This window comes from Dicentrarchus labrax, unplaced genomic scaffold (assembly GCF_905237075.1).
Source record: "Dicentrarchus labrax unplaced genomic scaffold, dlabrax2021, whole genome shotgun sequence".
In the NCBI taxonomy this organism is placed as follows: domain Eukaryota; kingdom Metazoa; phylum Chordata; class Actinopteri; family Moronidae; genus Dicentrarchus; species Dicentrarchus labrax.
The window spans coordinates 14,390,078-14,408,930 of NW_026136703.1; the positions used below are offsets into that span (position 1 = coordinate 14,390,078).

General features: G+C 40.2%; 2 protein-coding genes across 6 annotated transcripts in view; one reads left to right on the forward strand and one right to left on the reverse strand.

Moving 5' to 3' along the window:
* The window catches only part of cga (glycoprotein hormones, alpha polypeptide), a 235,034-nt gene that overhangs the window by 199,504 nt on the left and 16,677 nt on the right, over window positions 1-18,853 (forward strand). The window lies entirely within an intron of this gene.
* LOC127361457 (sorting nexin-14) lies at window positions 369-18,339 on the reverse strand. Of its 5 annotated transcripts, none has more exons than XM_051396093.1 (31): window positions 17,914-18,339; window positions 17,571-17,749; window positions 17,316-17,436; window positions 17,064-17,137; window positions 16,492-16,570; window positions 16,350-16,393; window positions 16,169-16,256; window positions 15,993-16,077; window positions 15,732-15,888; window positions 15,459-15,534; window positions 15,217-15,261; window positions 14,995-15,075; window positions 14,655-14,769; window positions 14,207-14,362; window positions 13,987-14,111; window positions 13,224-13,282; window positions 12,669-12,695; window positions 11,696-11,842; window positions 10,873-11,005; window positions 9,461-9,647; window positions 8,334-8,417; window positions 7,969-8,069; window positions 6,069-6,180; window positions 5,873-5,913; window positions 5,471-5,590; window positions 4,664-4,787; window positions 4,333-4,497; window positions 4,096-4,191; window positions 3,850-3,941; window positions 3,485-3,541; window positions 369-641 (listed from the first exon to the last, which is right to left on the reverse strand). In XM_051396093.1, exons 2-31 carry the CDS (start codon window positions 17,705-17,707, stop codon window positions 603-605), a joined length of 2,967 nt encoding a protein of 988 aa, XP_051252053.1. In that variant the 5' UTR covers window positions 17,708-17,749; window positions 17,914-18,339; the 3' UTR covers window positions 369-602. The 5 variants fall into 5 exon arrangements, with proteins under 5 accessions (XP_051252053.1, XP_051252052.1, XP_051252054.1 ...); XM_051396092.1 differs by having other exon boundaries at window positions 369-644; window positions 17,914-18,336; XM_051396094.1 differs by lacking the exon at window positions 12,669-12,695 and having other exon boundaries at window positions 369-644; window positions 17,914-18,336.

Genomic DNA, 18,853 nt, shown 5'->3' on the forward strand with positions numbered 1-18,853 from the left:
AGGCATTCTTAGCTATTCTAAAATACTGATAAAAAACTTTCTATACATCCAGAAACCAGTTGGATTTGGATGTCTGCATTCTCACAAATACCAAAATAGTCTAAGATCAACAAGACAAACTCAAAGCTTTTTAGCTAAACTGCTGAAACATTGTCAGAGGCGTTTGGTTCCCACTTTACCAGCAGGTATGACAGAGTATATTATATGAGGTTGTAGCAGTTGAGGTATTTACAACACCACAGCGTAAAACAGTGTGAAAAACTAATTTAATTTAAAGTTTTACAACAGCTACAACTGACTTCAGCTGTCCAACAGATGCATGCTTTTACACCGTTTGCTTTTATAGTTAAGAATAATTACACAAGGACCACTGTTTTAACATTTATTTATATAATTTATTTTACAAAGTTAATGACACATACAGCATGAGGAGCCTCGTGTTTCCTCTTCTTGCTGTGGCGGGTATGCAGAACAGATGCTGTACATGTGACTACATGTGAGCTACATGTTAGTGTCAGGTAACCAGACCAACATAAGTCTCTGCAGTAATGTAGGCTTAGTTTAATTCCTCCCATCAGCTCATGTCCTCTGAACTGTTTATTTTACATCCATGGGGCCATCACAGAGGTCTCCTTCTGTACCTGCTGAGAAAACAAAAACTTAAAGTAAGCACAAAAATATATGTAATTAGGGACCGAGCCAGCGACCGCTCGGAGGCGCTATTGTAATTGAAGGAATTATTATTATTATTTGCTGCCTGTTCGTCTGCATATTTGGCGGTGGCAACATGCTCGAAAACTCATGGAAATTTGCACAAAATTCAAACGTGACAGTTTTAAACTCATGTAGGCAATTGTCCCCGTGGACGGGCGCTGCCAAATGGTGGAGCTCCGCCCCCCCGAATCAGCCACCAAGACGCGTAAGGCCGACATGTACGAAAACCGGTACGCATGTGTATCGTGATAAAAGAAGTAGAAAAGCCTCTTGGACCCATACCTCAAACTAAACAGGTCGGCCATTTTGGATTTTGTGGTTAATTCTGGTGATTTTCGCCGTTGCATTGCATGCAGGGAATTTATCGGATCGTCTCCACATTTGGACACAGCCATCGAAAGACATTCACGATTAAAAGTGGTGCTATTTACGACATTCCGTCGAACAGCGTGGACGTGGTGTGGCGTCCAATTTTGATCCTTCGCCATGGAAACAGAAAGTTGTTATAACTTCTGCGTACATGATCCGACTGCAACAAAACTTCACGTTTGATAAGAGTCCCGCCCTGAACACGTCTATTTGATAATATTCAGTAATAGTGATAGCGCCACCTAGTGGCAACAGGAAGTATCACGTTTTATACTTTCATGTTCTACTCCTAGCAGGATGATCAGATCCAGCTGAAATTTACTAATAAAATGCAAAACACATTGTTGATGATATGTGATGAAATGTCCAATTTCCAATTGGCTCCAAACTTCACTTGTCTGATGAGAGTCCCGCCCTGATCTCATCTATGTGATAATATTCACTAATAGTGAGAGCGCCACCTAGTGGTGGAATTTATTTCACTTGAATGTATTTCTCCCAGCAAATTGACCACATCTAGCTGAAATTTGGTCAGAAGACCCTCAGAATGTTGACAATGACATCTTACGAATCTTATGAATTTTTATTGAACCTTGTTGCCGTAGCGACACGGCGAGCATCACCTTGTTGTTTTAACATTTGATCGCATTTTGCGGGGGCTAAACAGGCTCAACACCTCATGAAACTTGGCACACATGGCAGCATTTTATATTTCATATGGATGTTGCCTGTGGGTGTGTCAAAATGGCTCGATAGCGCCCCCTACAAACTTTCAAAAAACCAGCCCTGATGTCCTGTTAAGGGGACATGAATGAAAATTGGCAGGCATATATAGCAAGTTAGGACGTACAAAAAAAGTCTTTGACCAATATCCCAAACCCCACAGGAAGTCAGTCATTTTGATTTTAATTTTCACTTTCAGCGGCCATTTTGATTTTGATTTTCACTTTCGGCAAATTTTTGCCACGTATTTGAACGAACTCCTCCTAGGGAATGTATCAGATCTGCTTTAAAATTGGTCAGTACAGTCAAAAAATGTTGCTAATTAAAATTTGTGCTATTTGTGACTGTACGTCGAAGGGCGTGTCCGTGGCGTGCCGACAAAGACAAAGCCAGCTTGAATCAAATGTCAGTGATGCCATTTCCGGCATTTCAGGGCTTTTTTTTTATTTTAACTAACTTCTCCAACAGATTTTATCGGATTGACTTCAAATTCCATCACTGCAATCTAGACACATTCGTGATCAAAAGTTAATCAAATATTTACTGTGCGCCAAACGGCGGAAAGTTGCGCTATTTGTGACTGTATGTCGAACCACGTGCCCATGAGGACGTGTCAAATTTCGCCGATTCGCCATAAAACAGATAGTACTCGTATCAGTGTACAATGTCCAATCTCCACTAAACTTCACATATTCTGTAACAGTCTCACCCTGAACACGTCCTCATAACTTCAGTGTACATGGTCTAATCTCAATTAAACTTAACATGTTTGATAAGAGTCCCGCCCTGAACACGTCTACATGACAATATTCAGGAAGTAAGCGCTGCGTGGCAACTTTGATCTGATTTACGTGAAATTTTCATGTTTCGGTACGCACGTGTTACAACAGCACGTGACGCGGCAGCAGCCCACCCAACACTGCTTGCAGCTTTAATATGTTTGTTGTTGTATATTGATCAGTGGAAATATGTATTATCTTATCAATAAAACTATTTATACCGTCCAAAATCCAAAAGTAGTACATTTCAACAGCCCAAAATACATCATTATGGGATATTGTAGTGATGTATTTACCTTACACTTACACCATACACTCAAAAACAGCTTTAATATCACATATGCACGGAAAAAATAAAAATATAGGAGATAAGGTTTCTATCTATGGAGCAGAAATCTGAATTTTTCTCACAATCTTCAAGATTGTATCACTACAACCAATCTCGACTGGACAACAGATGATTTATCCACAATGAAATATCAATGTAAGACATTACATTTCATTACATAACAGGTTGTTTGACCCTGTATGATAGAAGTGATTAAATTAATCAGTGTAGAGTTCCAATAACTTAAATGGAGTCATAAAGAGTTTGGCATACCTATTATTAAGCATATTAGTATTATCATTATATTCAACTAAAGAAAATAGAGTGATTTAAAGACTGAACTTTAAATCTTTATGCTTAATGCTAGGAAAGGGGTATCTGTGATCTCTCATATAACAGACATTATCATACAGTCATTAATTCGGTCATTTGTTCATTTATACCAGGTGCAATAATGGCTTTTACAGATATTATATAGCTTAATAAACACATTTATTGTTGGTCCAAATAATGGACGGATGGATGTTCAGAGACCATATCTCTTTGGGAACCAAGGCTAGCATCTGTTTACCTTGTTTAGCTCAGGGAAAAGTTCTTGAATGGCAATGTCCAACAGCACATATGTCAGCTGAGGAAGGCAAGAAGCAAAAAAGCAAAGAGAAAATCAAAGTGATCTTTAGATAAACAAACAGTTGAATTTTGATTATGTTTTTTCACATCCCATATTACACAGGCATGCGGAGCCCACACAGGCTCAAATTCACTTCCACTTATTCATTGCCCGTCACATCTTCCCTTAGATCAATTTTTTTTGTCTTGATGAGATACGTTTCCCAGCAGTGAAGTACAAATATTGTGGGAAAATGAGGAATCTGTTCTACATGCTGTGTGGGAGTGTGTGTGTGTTTGTGTGTGTAAGTGAGTGTCCTTGTGTACCTGTTTGTTGAGAACTGGCTGTTGTAGTCCATCGAAGAGGAGACGCACTCCTTCATACTTGGCCTCTTCTCCGATGCATTTCCCCAGGAAGTCTAAAGATAAATGGCGTATGAATTTCCCACCTGGCACAAAAAACTGACCACTTGTGTTCACATCAGTACATTTGTCTTTGTGGAAATTGGAAATGTCTGCAGCAAGGAGGTCTATAAATTACAAAACACCACCTGGAAGAAGTAAAATGAATACCTGGAATATAGGTCATCATCTCCTCAAATGTCTTCTTCGCCCTCTTCTGCTTGTCTTGAGTCGAGCGGGGCAGACTGCTCTCACAGAAGACTGTGTCTAGAAGGGAAAAAAATACGTACATAATTTCAACTCTTAAATTAAACTAGCATGTTTGTGAAATACACTTAAATTTTTTCTCAAGAATTAAAAGAGAAGATCAATACCACTCTATTTATCTCTGAACTAACCGCAGCGTACCTCTAAGCAGGGTGATGAGTGACACTAGCCGGTGCTCCTGGACCACCTGGTTCAGTTTGTACTGAAGGTAGAAATCTGTATAGGCCTCTAGTGTGTTCTTGAACAGGATCCTGCCGGTCATTAGCAGGTGATGCAGCCAGTCAGGGATGTGGAAGATGACTCGGCCTGACAACCACGGAGAGGAGAGAAAGAGGAGAGAAGAGAGTGTGCGAGTGAACGATGGGCTATTATATGGGATATTGTTTCATAATTATATATATATATATATATATATATATATATATATATATATATATATATATATATATATAATAAACAAGATCTTACTTACCCACAAACATTAAGTAGTCATACACCCCTTCAACAGTGATCATTTCCATGAAGTAATTCTGATTGTGTCTCTTCTCAGTCATCTCTGATCGGTTGGCGTTGTTTTTGAAGAGGTCATTGAAGAGCTACAGGAGAAGGATTTACATAATGTTTTAAGACTGAAGCCTATTTAAGACCACAATACTGGTCCAGTTATAAAGTTGGATTATATTGTTTCAACAACCTTTTCTGACGGAACCCTGCTGAGGTAAAAATACGTAACTTTCTTCATTTTAATCTGTATGACAAGAGGTTAATTGTTTTCATCCCTGCATTTTCCACCAATGACACATTTGTTCCAGGGAAGTGGACAATTGCATTAAATCAGTCAGAAATAAGTTACGTAGTATTTAAACGGATCAAAACCTGTGAAGCCTTTCACAATCTCACCAATTCACCCTCTAACAATTTGGCAAGTTAAATGCGCAAAGGCTTTTGGCGAATAAATGGGGTAAGCCCAATTGTTACAAAAACTGTATGTGCTGACATGATTTTTCCCCTAATGTGAATAAGAGAATACCCCAGCAAGAAAACTTAAACTAACACAAACACTGGCTGTGAGGTTGCCTTTGCAATGTCTGTCTTTATTTCTTTAAGGCTCAGTTAAACATCCCTTTATTTAAAGACAGCTGGCCCCTCTAATGTATAAAACAGTTAAACTAAATTTGAGCCTAAAGTGGGGAATCGAACAGTACTACATTCATGGGGCCTAGGCGTGCAGAAAGACTGAGAGAGGGAGAGAGAGTATAAAAAGACTCAAATCCACAACCTTCTTATCATTTTCCGAGGTGGGGCTCAGGATAGTCAGCTCAGGGCGGCTGGGTTTGGGTTTGGGAGATTCACAGGAGTTGAAGAAGGACTGGATGAAGGGCTCCAGATGCTGCCCTTTCTGACAGAGAGAGCACAGGACACAATCTGTATAAGTTGCAATGACAGTATGATGTCTCTTGTCAGATGTATTTGTCATGTAAAAATATTAAATGGACTAAGGTTCTAAGACATACACAAGTGGCAGCTTAAATTTGGAGTGATATGATGGTGGAACATTTGTATTGTGGAGAGATGAGATAGAAAGAAATAGAGAACATTTCAAGACCACAGACACACACACACACACACACACACACACACACACACACACACACACACCAGACAGGAGTGCATTTCTTACCTCTTTTATCAGTTTGCTGGGAACTGACTTAATGATTTTCCCTGTGAAACAAATACTTTATCTCAGTGATGTATGGTTCTGTCACATTTCATCACATCACTGCCACCCAAGGTCAACATTTCCACAGTGTGTTTGACATGGTCTGCAGTTCAAACATAATCAATCTCACTGGTCTTTGTTATATCTCATACTGTACCCAGGTTCACGTCAGGTAACATCTTGTCCAAGAACTGAGACTCCATACTATGAGGGGACAGGAAGTCAGCAAGGAGCTGACTGTTGCTCAGTTCCGGGTGCTGTAGAAGTTTCTGCAAAGAAAAACACATGTTCATTTATTACATAGCTTTTATTTAACCTGCATTATTCAGAGGACCATGAATCAGTGGCTTTTAAATATATTAGACATTAGAAGAAAAGCTGAGTAGAAGCAGGTACAATATATTAATTAATTAATGTTGCCACATTAATAACAGATGTTTTACTCATTTTGTAAAGACACAGACAAGGACCATACCTGTGGTATTGTATGTTTTATAGCTTATCAACAGAGTTTATATTACTGCGGACCATTTTTTTTTTAAGTTTTAAAAATTAATAAACTACCAAATTAGTATTTTCTGTCCAATTTATTTCAGCATGCTATAAAAATTCAAATGTGAAGACTTATTTTGACACAGTGAATTCTTGGACTGCCGTTCCAGCGACATAGCACTAGGGATGGCAATGTCGGTCTGTCTCAACAATTGTATTGATGGATGGATGGACTGAATGTTGTAGACACTAATCCCCCCTCAGGACGAATTGTAATAATCACCAGGTCAGAATTTCAATTTGTGTAATACTGGTTTATGACCAAATTGTTGCAAAAATAATGACATTCCCATTAGTCTCAGCTGTACATTGTGTTTCCTGCTAATTGTAAATGTTAGCATGCTAACATGCTAAGATGCTAATGGGTAAAAAAAAAAAAACACCGGCTAAACAAAGGACAGCCTGACGGAGCTGCTAACACAGCTGTAGACTCTTTGTATTGTTGTTATGCCAGTTATCTTTTGGTGATGCATTTTGGTGAGCAAGGGCCATTTAAAATTCTTTCCCTTGTGTTGCGTCAAGGACACTCTGGTTGCAACACATCTGGGATTTGCGATAAGCTGCTGAAAACTAACTACACAAATTCATGAGCGATGTTTCAAGAACTAAATCTCAGAAGACAAACAATCTGCAGTCTGTGAAAAGGATGACATAGGTCATTTTTTCTGCATAAATGTTTGACAGCAAAGTCTCAAATCCTGTTAGAGGATCCTTGAATGCATCACTACAAGACCCTAATTATGACTTCAAAGTCTGTGTTTTGAAAAGCTGCAGCTACCCTTGCGATCAGAAAGAGAGAATTCCTTCTCCACTTAGAACAGTGTTTTAACCTGTAGGTGGTTCTGACATACAGTACCCTTTGTTCCTCACAATTTCATAATTATCACTTTTCAAAGGTTATTTTCTGAAACTGGGTGTGGTGTGTTTCTAGAACAGTTCAGACATTTCCAGTTTCATCTTGATGTGGTGTTTGTCTGTGTGTGGGAGTATGTGTGTGTGTGTGTGTGTGTGTGTGTGTGTGTGTGTGTGTGTGAGGTCTGGGCCTGAGAGGAAGTAGAATTAAAGTGAAAAATTAAAGAAGTGAATCCGCACCTAACCATCACAAACAAGTAACGGCAAAATGTCCCTCTCCTCAAAATGCTTGGGCAAGGGTGCTTGTTCCTACTTCATTTTAGAGGTCATTAGCGGAATTGTATGCAGAAGACTTGAGACTTGTTTCACATTTGAATTGACCACTATTTAGTGGGAAATTGGCGCATTTTCAAATACGACTCGTGCAATTGTTTGACAATTATGAGCCCACTTTCATCACACAGAGATTGCAGTCACAGCTGTGTGTCTCAATAATCTTCATATCTCTGCACAGGATCATTATATAGTCAGAGATTTCTTGTTAAACTCTGGTTCATCTTGAGACCCACCAATCTGTATTGAGTATATATGTCTTATGGCATTCAGAATGAAGGACTGATGAAGTGAAGTGTCCTATCTGCTCAGACATCTACCTGAAGGTACTCCTGGAACTCCTCCCGCTTCGATGTGAGGAATTCGTAATTTTTGGGGCCGATGATTCTCTTCGAAGGTAGCTGCGCATCTGGAAATGAGCCTACAGAGGGTGTAAGATTTCACAGAAAGGAATGCTTTAATACGAAGAACAAGCTTTCTTTTACTTTGACGGGAAAATAACAGCTGTGTGGTTTCCAGTACGAGTCCCGAAATGATGCAACAGGTCCATTGAACGTGGGTCTAAAAATAAGGTTCACTTAGAAGTAGGAACTTGGTTATTCCTTCCTTATGGCATTGAATGAAAAGGCAACAGTGAACCCGCGCTCAAAAAGCAAACTAGAGCAACAACATGCAGAAACCTTACCATGAAACTCAGTGAGCTTTGATTCAAGGACATAGAACTCCAGATATCGTCTGTACACAGACCAGTGCTCAGTCTCATGTCCCACTGCAGATAAACACAAACAGTAAGGTTAATAAGTTAGCTCTACTTTCAGTTAGCATCACTGCGATCAGAGGGAACTATGCATCATGACAGCTCGAAGAGGAAGTGAGAGGTAAGTTCAACCTCCATACTGATGTTATGTAATGGTCAGTAAGCTGCAAACACAATGCTCATATCAACCAACTTATTGCCCCTAGTCTGTGAATAGTTATACCAAAAGAAAAAGATCAAACACTGCTTTTCTTTTTCACAGCTTTTTTCTGCAGCAGTCACTTATATTTTGAGCAAAAAGTGACTGCATTTAGCACCAGAGTGTCACTGGGGGCAAATCTATGAGGTCTCAGTTATTGGCAATAAGATGCTCTTGTCAGCCAGAGCCCTACTTTTTCCATTACAGGAATAGTTGGACATTTTGGGGAATGTGCTTATTTGCTCATTTCTATCTGAGAGTTATATGAGACGATCGATACCACTCTCATGTCCGTACAGTAAAAATTAAGCTCTTGCAAGTAGCCGGTTAGCTTAGGTTAGCATGAAGAAGTAGTGGTTTTACAGGGGGATATCCAGGAATACTTTTTGGCCAGGTGCAGTGACTTCCTTGAGCGGTCCGTGAGGTTAACAAGCAATCATGGGGGTTGTAACCTACAACTTCCCTGTAAAAACCCAACTTGTAATTTTTATATGAGACCAAAAAAGAAGAGAGGTTATACTTGTGCTTGTTTGTGATCAATAAATAATAACCAAAAAATAGCAAGGCACACTGATTTGCAAAAATCAAAAGGCCTTTAATAAATGGGCTTATCGCCTATGCGTTTTAACTCACAGTCTTCCTAAGATTTGAAACCAAGTTTTTAAGGGCTTGAAACATTTATGTGAACGAGAACAGTAATATCACACATTTTTGGGTGAATTTTTACTCTGAATGCAAAACTATACCCTACAGAAAAGGACGCCACAGCTCACTCTAAAACAGCATGCAGCAAAGCAGAATGGCCTCTCTCAGACGACAGTAAGTGAGACAGATGGACAGGTCTGCTCAGCCTAACCTGCCTTCCGGTCGTTGCGCTCTACATCGATACAGAACACCGGAATCCTCTCCCTCTTCACATCGTCATCATAGAAATCAATGTACGGGATGGTGATGTTCCAGGCCGACAGGTTTCGGGGGGTGCTGGGGGTGGAGGCTGCCTCCAAGGGGGAGTCATCCTCCAGCACCATCGTAGCTTCCTCTACCTTGAATGGAAGGAAGTGAGAGAGGTTAAGGTCAAGTGAGTGAACAGTGCTGTCTCCAATCTTAAGATTACAACTGGAGAGTTGTCTTTTAATTGTGAGTTGATGTTTTGATTTTGTACTGAATTAAAACTCAAGTGCGTTTATCTTTTTCACCTGTATTTAACATACAGTGTCCACATGTCAGATCTGCTGTGAAAGAAAAAAAAGGTTGTCTGGGAATAAAGAAAATGCCAGATGAAAACACAGCACTATCCACTTATACTAAGTACAGGAAGGGCAATTATATTTCCAGTAAGCAATCAGGTCCTGTGTTACTGCACCAGTTATGGATGACAGACCATTGTATCTCTATTTATAGCTGACTTTACTATACACACTATTTGTAAAAAAGATCCCAAACAATTAGGTCCCTTCCATACATAAAAAAGGAAGAAGTAATTAGGTCAGAGGTGTACTAACAAAACACACCAGTTACAGTTCTCTCAATCAAAGCAGAAGTTTTGTAAGTAATTAAGTCTCACATGTGTTTTTACATGAAAATACTTGCTCCTTGAACCTATTAGACCTTCTGTCAACTGAACATGCTGCTAAAACCAACAAAACTTTTCTGCAATTTATTTTCCATTTGATGGAATTTTTTCAGCCATAAAAAAAATAATAATAATAAATATATATATTAAATATAATTGATAAAGCTTCAATGGACCACTGGATATACTTCATGTATTTGATTATGTCAAAACTGTGTACAAACTTGTCAAACTTGACTAACAAGATTCAGGGAAGTACTGGGAACAGCACAATCACTTTCTGAAATTAAATGAATGTCTTAGGAATCCAGAATATCAGTGATCCAAGACTAAAGCCAGTTTTAACATATGGGAGGCAGATTTTGTCAAAAGTGTGGCTTTCCTTTCTTTACTCACCAACGCCTCCAAGTGGTAACTACAGTGATAGTCTAGAGGAGTGTTTTAGTTTGAATACTACTTTTTGCAGTAGCTTAATTGCTTAAGAAAAAGAAACAGGAAAAAATATTTGTAATTACTTTGTCTCATTTTGAAGGATAGCCTTAAAGTTTACATGTAACAGAAATCAGAGACATCTGTCAGAATCAAGAACACACAGGACCGCTTGATTTGGGTTTAAATCATTTCAATCTAAACTCTACAGGAAACAATCATCCTGTTAGCATTATAAAAAACAAATATTTTTAGATCAGCCTCACCATATCATCTTCTCCCTCCACCAGCCCATAGGATGGCAGCATGGCTCCCTCCATGGTTGTGCTCTTGAACACTCCTTTGATCTTACTGCCAATGCGGCTGATCCCAAAGGACTCGCCCCTCTTTGACGTGTTCCTGCAGGCCCAAACAGGGAGGTTATTAGACTATGCATGATGGAGAAGATGTGCATGGCTTCAGCAAAGCGCATGCAGCTTGAGAGAAGTCACAGGGAGGGAGCCATAGAGGACGAGAGGGGAAGCAAGGAGCAGCGTACTGAGCGTCGGTATCATGACAGTACAATGGGGAGAAAAAAGCTAAGGTAGCCAAACCCAAAGCCAAAATGTCACATCACAGCCATCTCACAATGAAATGCCTGGCTTCTTGTTTAAAGGCCAAAAGCAAACACAGCACACAGCAGTGACTCATGAACAGATGTCTAGTTTGGAGGGGATCACAAATTTTGATAATCGCAAAAATGTCGTATAATCAGTTACCAGTCAACCCGAATAGGCACATGACATCAAAGGTGCTCTGTGTAAGTAGCTGTTAGATCAAGTTAAATAAAAATTACCATATGAGACATGGTGGTGTACTAAATACACAAGAAACTGAACATTGAAAAGTCACTGCATTGTCAAAAACAACAGTCTTTAGCCTTAACACAACGAAGTTGGACGAAGAACACATGATGAATAAAAACAGGACCCCATGCATCGGTCTCACCATGCAGGCGTCTGGTTGGGACGGGGGGGTCACATGGGGGGACAGTAGACAGCATGACACCACACTGAGCGACCTGTGACACACGGATGGACCCTGACTTACTTGGGTGATGAGTGGCGGTGGGATAGCGAGCCGTATGGGAAAGTTGTGAACGTGGACTGGGCATGGAGGGAGTTAAAAGATGCAGGTGAAGAGCTGCCAGAGGCGGTGAACATTGAGGATGGGGACTCAGGGCTCCAGTCCCAGGAACTATAAGCAGAACAGGGTCACGTCCCCACGGGCAAGAGGAGGGAGAGGACCGTGGATCATACCAGGGCAGGCAGTATGGTGGTTACAGAATCAGAGTGGACATACAGTCACAGACACAGCACGGTGGTGGCATTACATAGATGGAGTAAAGGGCGGACAGACGGGCAGAGTGGAAGGGGGGGTTACTGAATTGCAGACATGGAGGGAGTTGAGGCTTGTAGTTGGGTCAGTGTTTATGAAATGGAGTACCATTAAGAGCCTTATATTTTATTTCTTCAAGTGGCATAATTCATGCTGCTTGGAAAACTGCCTTGATTGGTTTTTTTAACCAGATGAAGAGACTGAAACACAACCAACCAACGTCCTTCCGGAAGTTTCCCTGATGTCTAATTCTGTAATTTTTAAAGTTTGAAAAATTTAACAAAACTAATATTTTATATTACGTGTGTTAAGCAGCATGATTCCTGATTAGCTTGATTAACATATGATTGATGATGACTCATGCTATGATTAACATGATTAGCTGATTAAGGTCACTTTTCTCAATCTTCTCTCATTTGCATTTACAGCACAGGCACCAAATAAAACATGTATTTGGGGGTGAAATTAGATTAGCAATAAAATTATACATCATTATCACATTATCAACTAGTGCTCATTGAACTAAAGCCCTGATTGCAGCGGGTCCAGAGCACAATGAATTTGTTAAAAAAGGCAGCATATGTTCCTCTGTCAGGAAAGAATGACATGTCATTTGTATCTTGCGTGCAGCAGCACTGCTCAGCCAGCCACTGGTTTGATCAGCACACTGATGCCTTATACTCACCGAATGTCATCCAAACTGAGGCTATTTCTGGAACAATATGCACAAGGAGTTAGTGGCAGGGCCCCGTGGCCACATACACACCACACCCCGTGATAGAAACATGACAGACGATCCCTGGACTCAGGTCACTTCACTTCTAATTTAAGTTTCATAATACTGCAAACTAAAAGAACTTGTATTTTTATTCCTAATTTACAGCTCCTTTAAGGCTGTATTAAGACCAAAGTTAATGTGAAATCATATTTGTATGTGATGTAGCTTGCACATACTGTATCCTGCCTTTACAATGCAGTGGATATTGGGATACAAGGAGTTGTGAACATTAAAAAAGTGAGAGGATTAAAGGAACTTGGGTTGAATGTGGGTGCAGACACAGCAATCAATTTTCAGCCTAAAACAATAAACTACCAGTGAAGCATTCTGTGGTTTACCTGCTTTCTGTGGCTACATTATCAAACGTCAACTGTACATTAGTTCAAATACTAACTAATGAATCAATATACTGGTTATGGGTCAAGATTTCATTTTGTTGCACACAAATATTGTGAAACCTACCTGCTCATCCTGGAATTCCTGGCAGGGGACTCGGCCCCTCTCAGAAGCTGGCGGAAGTACTGCAGAATGACATTGGAAGAGCAAATTATGGTACATAAATTTCAAGTCAATCAAACACAGCATGTGAAAATTATGAACCAGTATATATGTGACACCAAATAAACTGTATAATACTGTATGTATCCTCTTTAAGTCTTAATAATAATAATCATAACTGCACTGTTTATTTTGGAGCAGGAACAGGAGTGGCAACAAAATATCAAATAATATCCTGATTTTCTAGACACACTATTCATGCAGGGCAGTGGCCTGCTGTGGACAATGGCTGAGCACTGGTCCAGCCAGCTGTATTCAATGAAACAGCCTCTGAGGGGTGAAATTCGGCTTGGCAGCTTGGCATAACGCCAGAGTTGGCTCATTGGCCAGTTGCGCGTCTGGTATTGATGACATGGCCGGTAGTGGTTGGTGGCTGAGAGATCGGAAGAGGATAGCGCAAGGGAGTCAATAAATTCCAACCTAACTCTAATTCCAGCATTTGGCAGATACAGCTTTGTTACTTTTAACACAAACAAATCATCATTAACATTTAGCCTGTGCTGAAGCGGTCATATTTTAGAAAAAGATATGCGTTTAGAAATCGGAGCATGACAGACGGATGCAATACAGATATGAAAGAGATGATTCATAAATTGCGTAAAGCCTCAGGCATGTGTTGTCAAGCTGCATGACAGAGAGTTTGTTGAGTGATTTATTTCTTGCTAACCTCGTCACTGTGACAAAACATGGGGGTGAAAACATTCTCCAGGAGGGACAGGACGTGTTCATAGGCTTCAAACAAACACCTCATGGTCTGCAGTTTCACCACCTCTGGATACGGACCCTCTGCGACTGCAAAGTAAACAATAACCACATGTTAATATCCTATTTGTTAAGGTGGCTCCAGTATGTAACTATATGATTCTAGGAAGATCCCTGTCACATACTGTTGCGTATTTCTTCCACTATAAAGGGGTCGAAGCGTATCTTGTCAACGCTCTCGTCCAAACAGTAGGTCTCATAGATCTTCTTCACCTCCTCATGAAGCATCATCTTCTCTGAGTCAGACAGCTCAGGGCTCAGTATCCTATCGTTGAATTCCTCTGAGAAGTTAAGAGAGTCAGACATCTCAGTCTCACTGTGTCAGGGCCTTAAAGAATGCATCAGTGTGGTATCCGTGAGTGTCAAGACTATGGAGTCTTTAGTGAATTTTGCTGATGATTGACTGTGTGTGGCTGGGAGTTGAGAGAAGTGACAAGTAATTAAACTAAAGCAAGAGTAATATGACACTTACTTTACCTAAGTCGCATAACACATTTCAAACTTAGATTTTGTGCAGGTAAAAGCAGCCAATGTATTTTTTGAAGACATTTGAAAGGATTGGCACACACTTACCAACTGCAAGGCAGAACTGGAGCACATGGACAGCCCCTTCTTGCTTCAGGAAGTTCATGAAACGGAAGAGAAGGTCTTGTTGTTCTCTGATTTCCTTCAACTCCAGCTTCAGCACCTTGATGAGAGAGAGAGCATGTAGAGAAAGACAGAACCGAAATCACAGTTAAAAAAGGCAGTGCTCTTTAAACTGTTCAAAGATATCTTGTTCCAACTTCTTGTTTCAGTTTCATGAGGCCTGATATAGCAGACTACAGTATGCACAGAGATTACAATATGTACTAGATATTATTACATTAACTGGTGGCTTGTCGGGGAAGTGGAACTTGGTGGATACACTCACAGAGGGCTTTTTGTTGCGAGTATCGGAGTACTTTTGCAGGAAAGGAACCAACGTTGAAGTGGGCTCTGTGGCTTCTTCAGGCTGGATGGACGGAAGTAAATAGAAAACATGTTTATGTTATTCACCCAAAAATTACATTCAGTCTGCAGCAATATGTTTAAATGCATAGAATGTAAATGGGACTATCTGTGCACATCAGTTCACAGTTCAACATACACTTACAGGGGAGTTGTCGATGAATATCAACAGCAAATGATTCACTGTGTCCTGAAATAAAAACAAACAGCGGAAGACTGTAAGTACTTGGGATGTTCTGAAAAAGTCACATCTCTGTCTCTCATTTGCATTATTGACATGCTTTCTAAACACAAAATCAAATACAGTCTCAGGCGGTGCCAGCAGAAGGCTTCAAGTGACAACAGTTTTAGATTCAGAAAATTGGCCCTTAATGTGTCTACACTCACAGGATCAGCCAAGTAGTCCATTGAAGGAAGGAAGACAGAACCAGCCAAGACTTCTCTTATCAGGAGAGTAAGAGATCTGAGAGGAGCGAAGAGATAAGGCAGCAGGAAATAAGAAAATGAGAGAGTAAAGAGTGATCCTTATCTAGTTCTGTAGAAGTGTCACTGCTGTCAGACTTTCTCCTTGGGGGACTCTGATGCTGGGATGTTTTGTAACTAACTTTGAAAAATATATAGAGGCACTGTGTGGCTTTTAATGTAACAGAACTGGGTTACCTGCAGTCTGTAGCCTTGGGTGGCAGGATGTAGGGGAAGAGCATCTCAGTCAGCTTCCTAAGGTAGAGAAGCTCATCTCTGCGACTGCGAAGGGCTACATGGAGGTCCGGACCGTATTCCTCCAGTGCTGCTTGTTGAAGAAACTCTGTGTTCTTCACTACAGAGAAGAGCAGAGCATTTTTTTTGTGTGTGTTTTTTTTTTGCTTTTTATGGTGAACACAAAGAAAAGACTGAAAAGTTGTTGATGCATATGAGCGATACCTTTCTGTCTTGCTTTGCTGATTATTTCAATGTGCTTCATGGAAACTTTAAGAAGTTTTTCTGTGATGAGGGATGCCACATCCACCTGAGAGAGAATAATGATTAAATAAAAAAATAATTCATGTTCAGTCAATCAGCATCCAAGAATTTTAACTCTGCACAGGCTAATTTATCACCTTCTGGGTTCTGCGGACCAACACGGCTGAAAAGAAGCGCAAAGTCACCCTCAGCTCGTCCACAAATGCCTCATCATCTGTGATGTCTCTGAAAAGAAACATGGTAACAGCAACATCTGTCACTGCATTTGAGACATTATACCACCTCATTTTATATTATTACATGCAAAAAAATGCTTACCTATACCAAGGATACACAAAATTTTCCAGAACCAGCTCCAGAATCTAAAAAAAAAAAGTTAAAACAGAACAGGACAGTGAGATCATTTTAAAGTCTATTCATTTATTTTATAAAAGATATGTTTAATGCATTCATGTATTACCTCTGAAAGGGAAGCATCCACCTTAGAGGGAACTTTCAGGTCAAGCCATGGTTGATAGTTTTCCAGTAATAAAGTCGGTCTATCAATAAATTGAAAAATAAATCAGTGTTACACATACAGTAAAGAAGAATCCTTTCTGACAACTAGAGGGCAGTGTAACACCTTCCATAACTTTTTTAAATTATCAAACAATGAATGCATGTTGACAAGATAGATAGATAGATAGATAGATAGATAGATAGATAGATACTTTATTTATCCCGAGGGAAATTCAAGACAAACCAAATACAATAAGATTAACACAGCACCATATAAAGAGTCAATTCATTTAACCCAGAGGACTCTTCTTCCAGTTTACCTTGATGTTTGCTTCCAAATTCAGCATTTTTTAAATTTTATCTTTACTTGCACAAGCAAACCCAAGATATGCAGTAGCATGGTAATATATACATGGAATATCCTGGAGTGCCCTCTTGTGACTGCAGCATCTGCACTGTTGACACAAGTGAAAAGGTCACAATACAGCCACTTTCTCAACTACCACTCCACCAAAACATAACCTGGTATCTCACCTGTGCCTTTTGCATTTGATTTTGCCACAAACGGCACAGCTGTGGCCAAGTGGAAATAACTCCTGTTGGTATGACTGCAAGAGAAAGTTAACATAGTAAAATAACAGCTTTTAAGGTGGGATCCTTCACTGCAAAAGTGCCTTAATCGTAGGGAATTTTGTGAACAACCCATTAAATGTTATATTGATATTTTCTTCAGAAAACACTGTAAAGAAGTCACAAATGTGAAATTTGTATTATTTTTTTTAATACCTTGGTCTTTGGTTTGATGGAGGAGAAGATGTTGGGAAGCAAAGACTCGGGCCCCAAAGAGCAGTAGAAAGTGACGACTCCAGCCAGGAAGGACCAAAACACCATCATAATATGTATATATCTGTCAAAACAGAAGAAACATACCACTATTAATAACTGAATACAAAACATTTCAGCATATAAAGGGACTAGATCAGTGTTAGGAATGCCACATATAAAGAAGCACTGATGGAGTAATAACTACTGTGCACTTACCTGTTTAAAAGCACAGTAGACAGCAGCAGGACCAGCAGCAGAAAGCAGAAGACTGGATACTGTCGGCCCAGCTCTCTGAACCGGTCTAGCTTCATCCTACGTCTTATTTTCTTCAGACAAGCCCCGATGCATCCCATCCTCGTCGATTTTAGGAGCGTGTTGCAGCCTATTGCGTTTTACTGTAAAATAAAGAAGACATCATAGAGTAACTATAAATAAATAAGGGCGTGTAGCAGCGACACATAGCAGCGTCAACTCTAAATCGTGTCATTTAGTGCTGCTTCTTTGCTTTCCATACACAGCCAGGGTTGCAGTGGTTTTATTTATCCACTCCAGCACTTACTGTAAGTGTACGGTGGGTGTTATGGGCCATTTTTCACTGTAGTCCGGCAGCGACACCATAATGAATTTGCAGAATAAAGACGCAGGCAGCCTTGTCTTTGTAGGATGAGCGTAGGAGAGGCGAAATGCCGTACACAGCTGTAAAGCCACTGCAGGATTAGAGGTAATTACACAGCATCCTCTGTGTGCTAGACGGTCCTAAAAACACTGACACTGTTTGGCTAATGGCTGCGGTGCTGTAGCTGTCACTTCTGTCCATTGAGGCGGGGGGGGGGCAACGGTTGCTGCCTGGTTGTCAGCGCCGGAGACGAGTGATGTCACCTCCGCTGTGCTCACAGCAGCAAGCGTGGTAACATACTGGCTACGGTAGTTTACAGACAAACAAGTAGCCATATCAGCTAGCGTTCCCTCCTCAGATAAATAATACATTACCCGGCGAGGGGTCCCGGTTTAAGAGCCCACGCCGAGGTGGGAGTGGCGTTCTTCCGCCATGTCGATTTATTTGTTTTTCTTTAACAGCGGACTCGAAGTGTATTAGCGTTAATATGACGTTATGGTTAGTAACTTACCACTAAAATGTACCCGAGAACACCAAGTTACAACCAGAAACCGAAAAGCCATTTTAGGTTTTTTTTTTTTTTTTTTTTTTGCTAGCTAACGTTGGCTAACCTAAGAAAGATTGTATTTAGCATAACCGCCAATTAACGTTAATTAGTTCCACTGTGGTAGCTATATCAGTGCTGTTGCTATGGTTACCTGCACATTTAGATCTGTAAGTTTAATAACTGTTGAGCGGGACTGTGTTTGAGATTTTAACGACTGCCAGGTCACCGACCAGCTAATGAGAACCTTATTTTCTACACAATAATAGCAACATATAACATCAGTTAAGCTTTAAATGTGACTAGAGACCTGTGGAAATTAGGCTAAACATCAAAATC

What these genes read in the sequence shown, in the direction of transcription:
- LOC127361457 (XM_051396092.1), bottom strand. Translation starts at nt 17,707, where the DNA reads ATGGGATGCATCGGGGCTTGTCTGAAGAAAATAAGACGTAGGATGAAG. An exon ending in TGGATGCTTCCCTTTCAGAG is followed by an intron (nt 16,394 to 16,491) that starts GTAATACATGAA and finishes TTTTTTTTTTAG; the next exon opens with ATTCTGGAGCTGGTTCTGGA. An exon ending in AGCCAGTTCTCAACAAACAG is followed by an intron (nt 3,542 to 3,849) that starts GTACACAAGGAC and finishes TGCCTTCCTCAG; the next exon opens with CTGACATATGTGCTGTTGGA.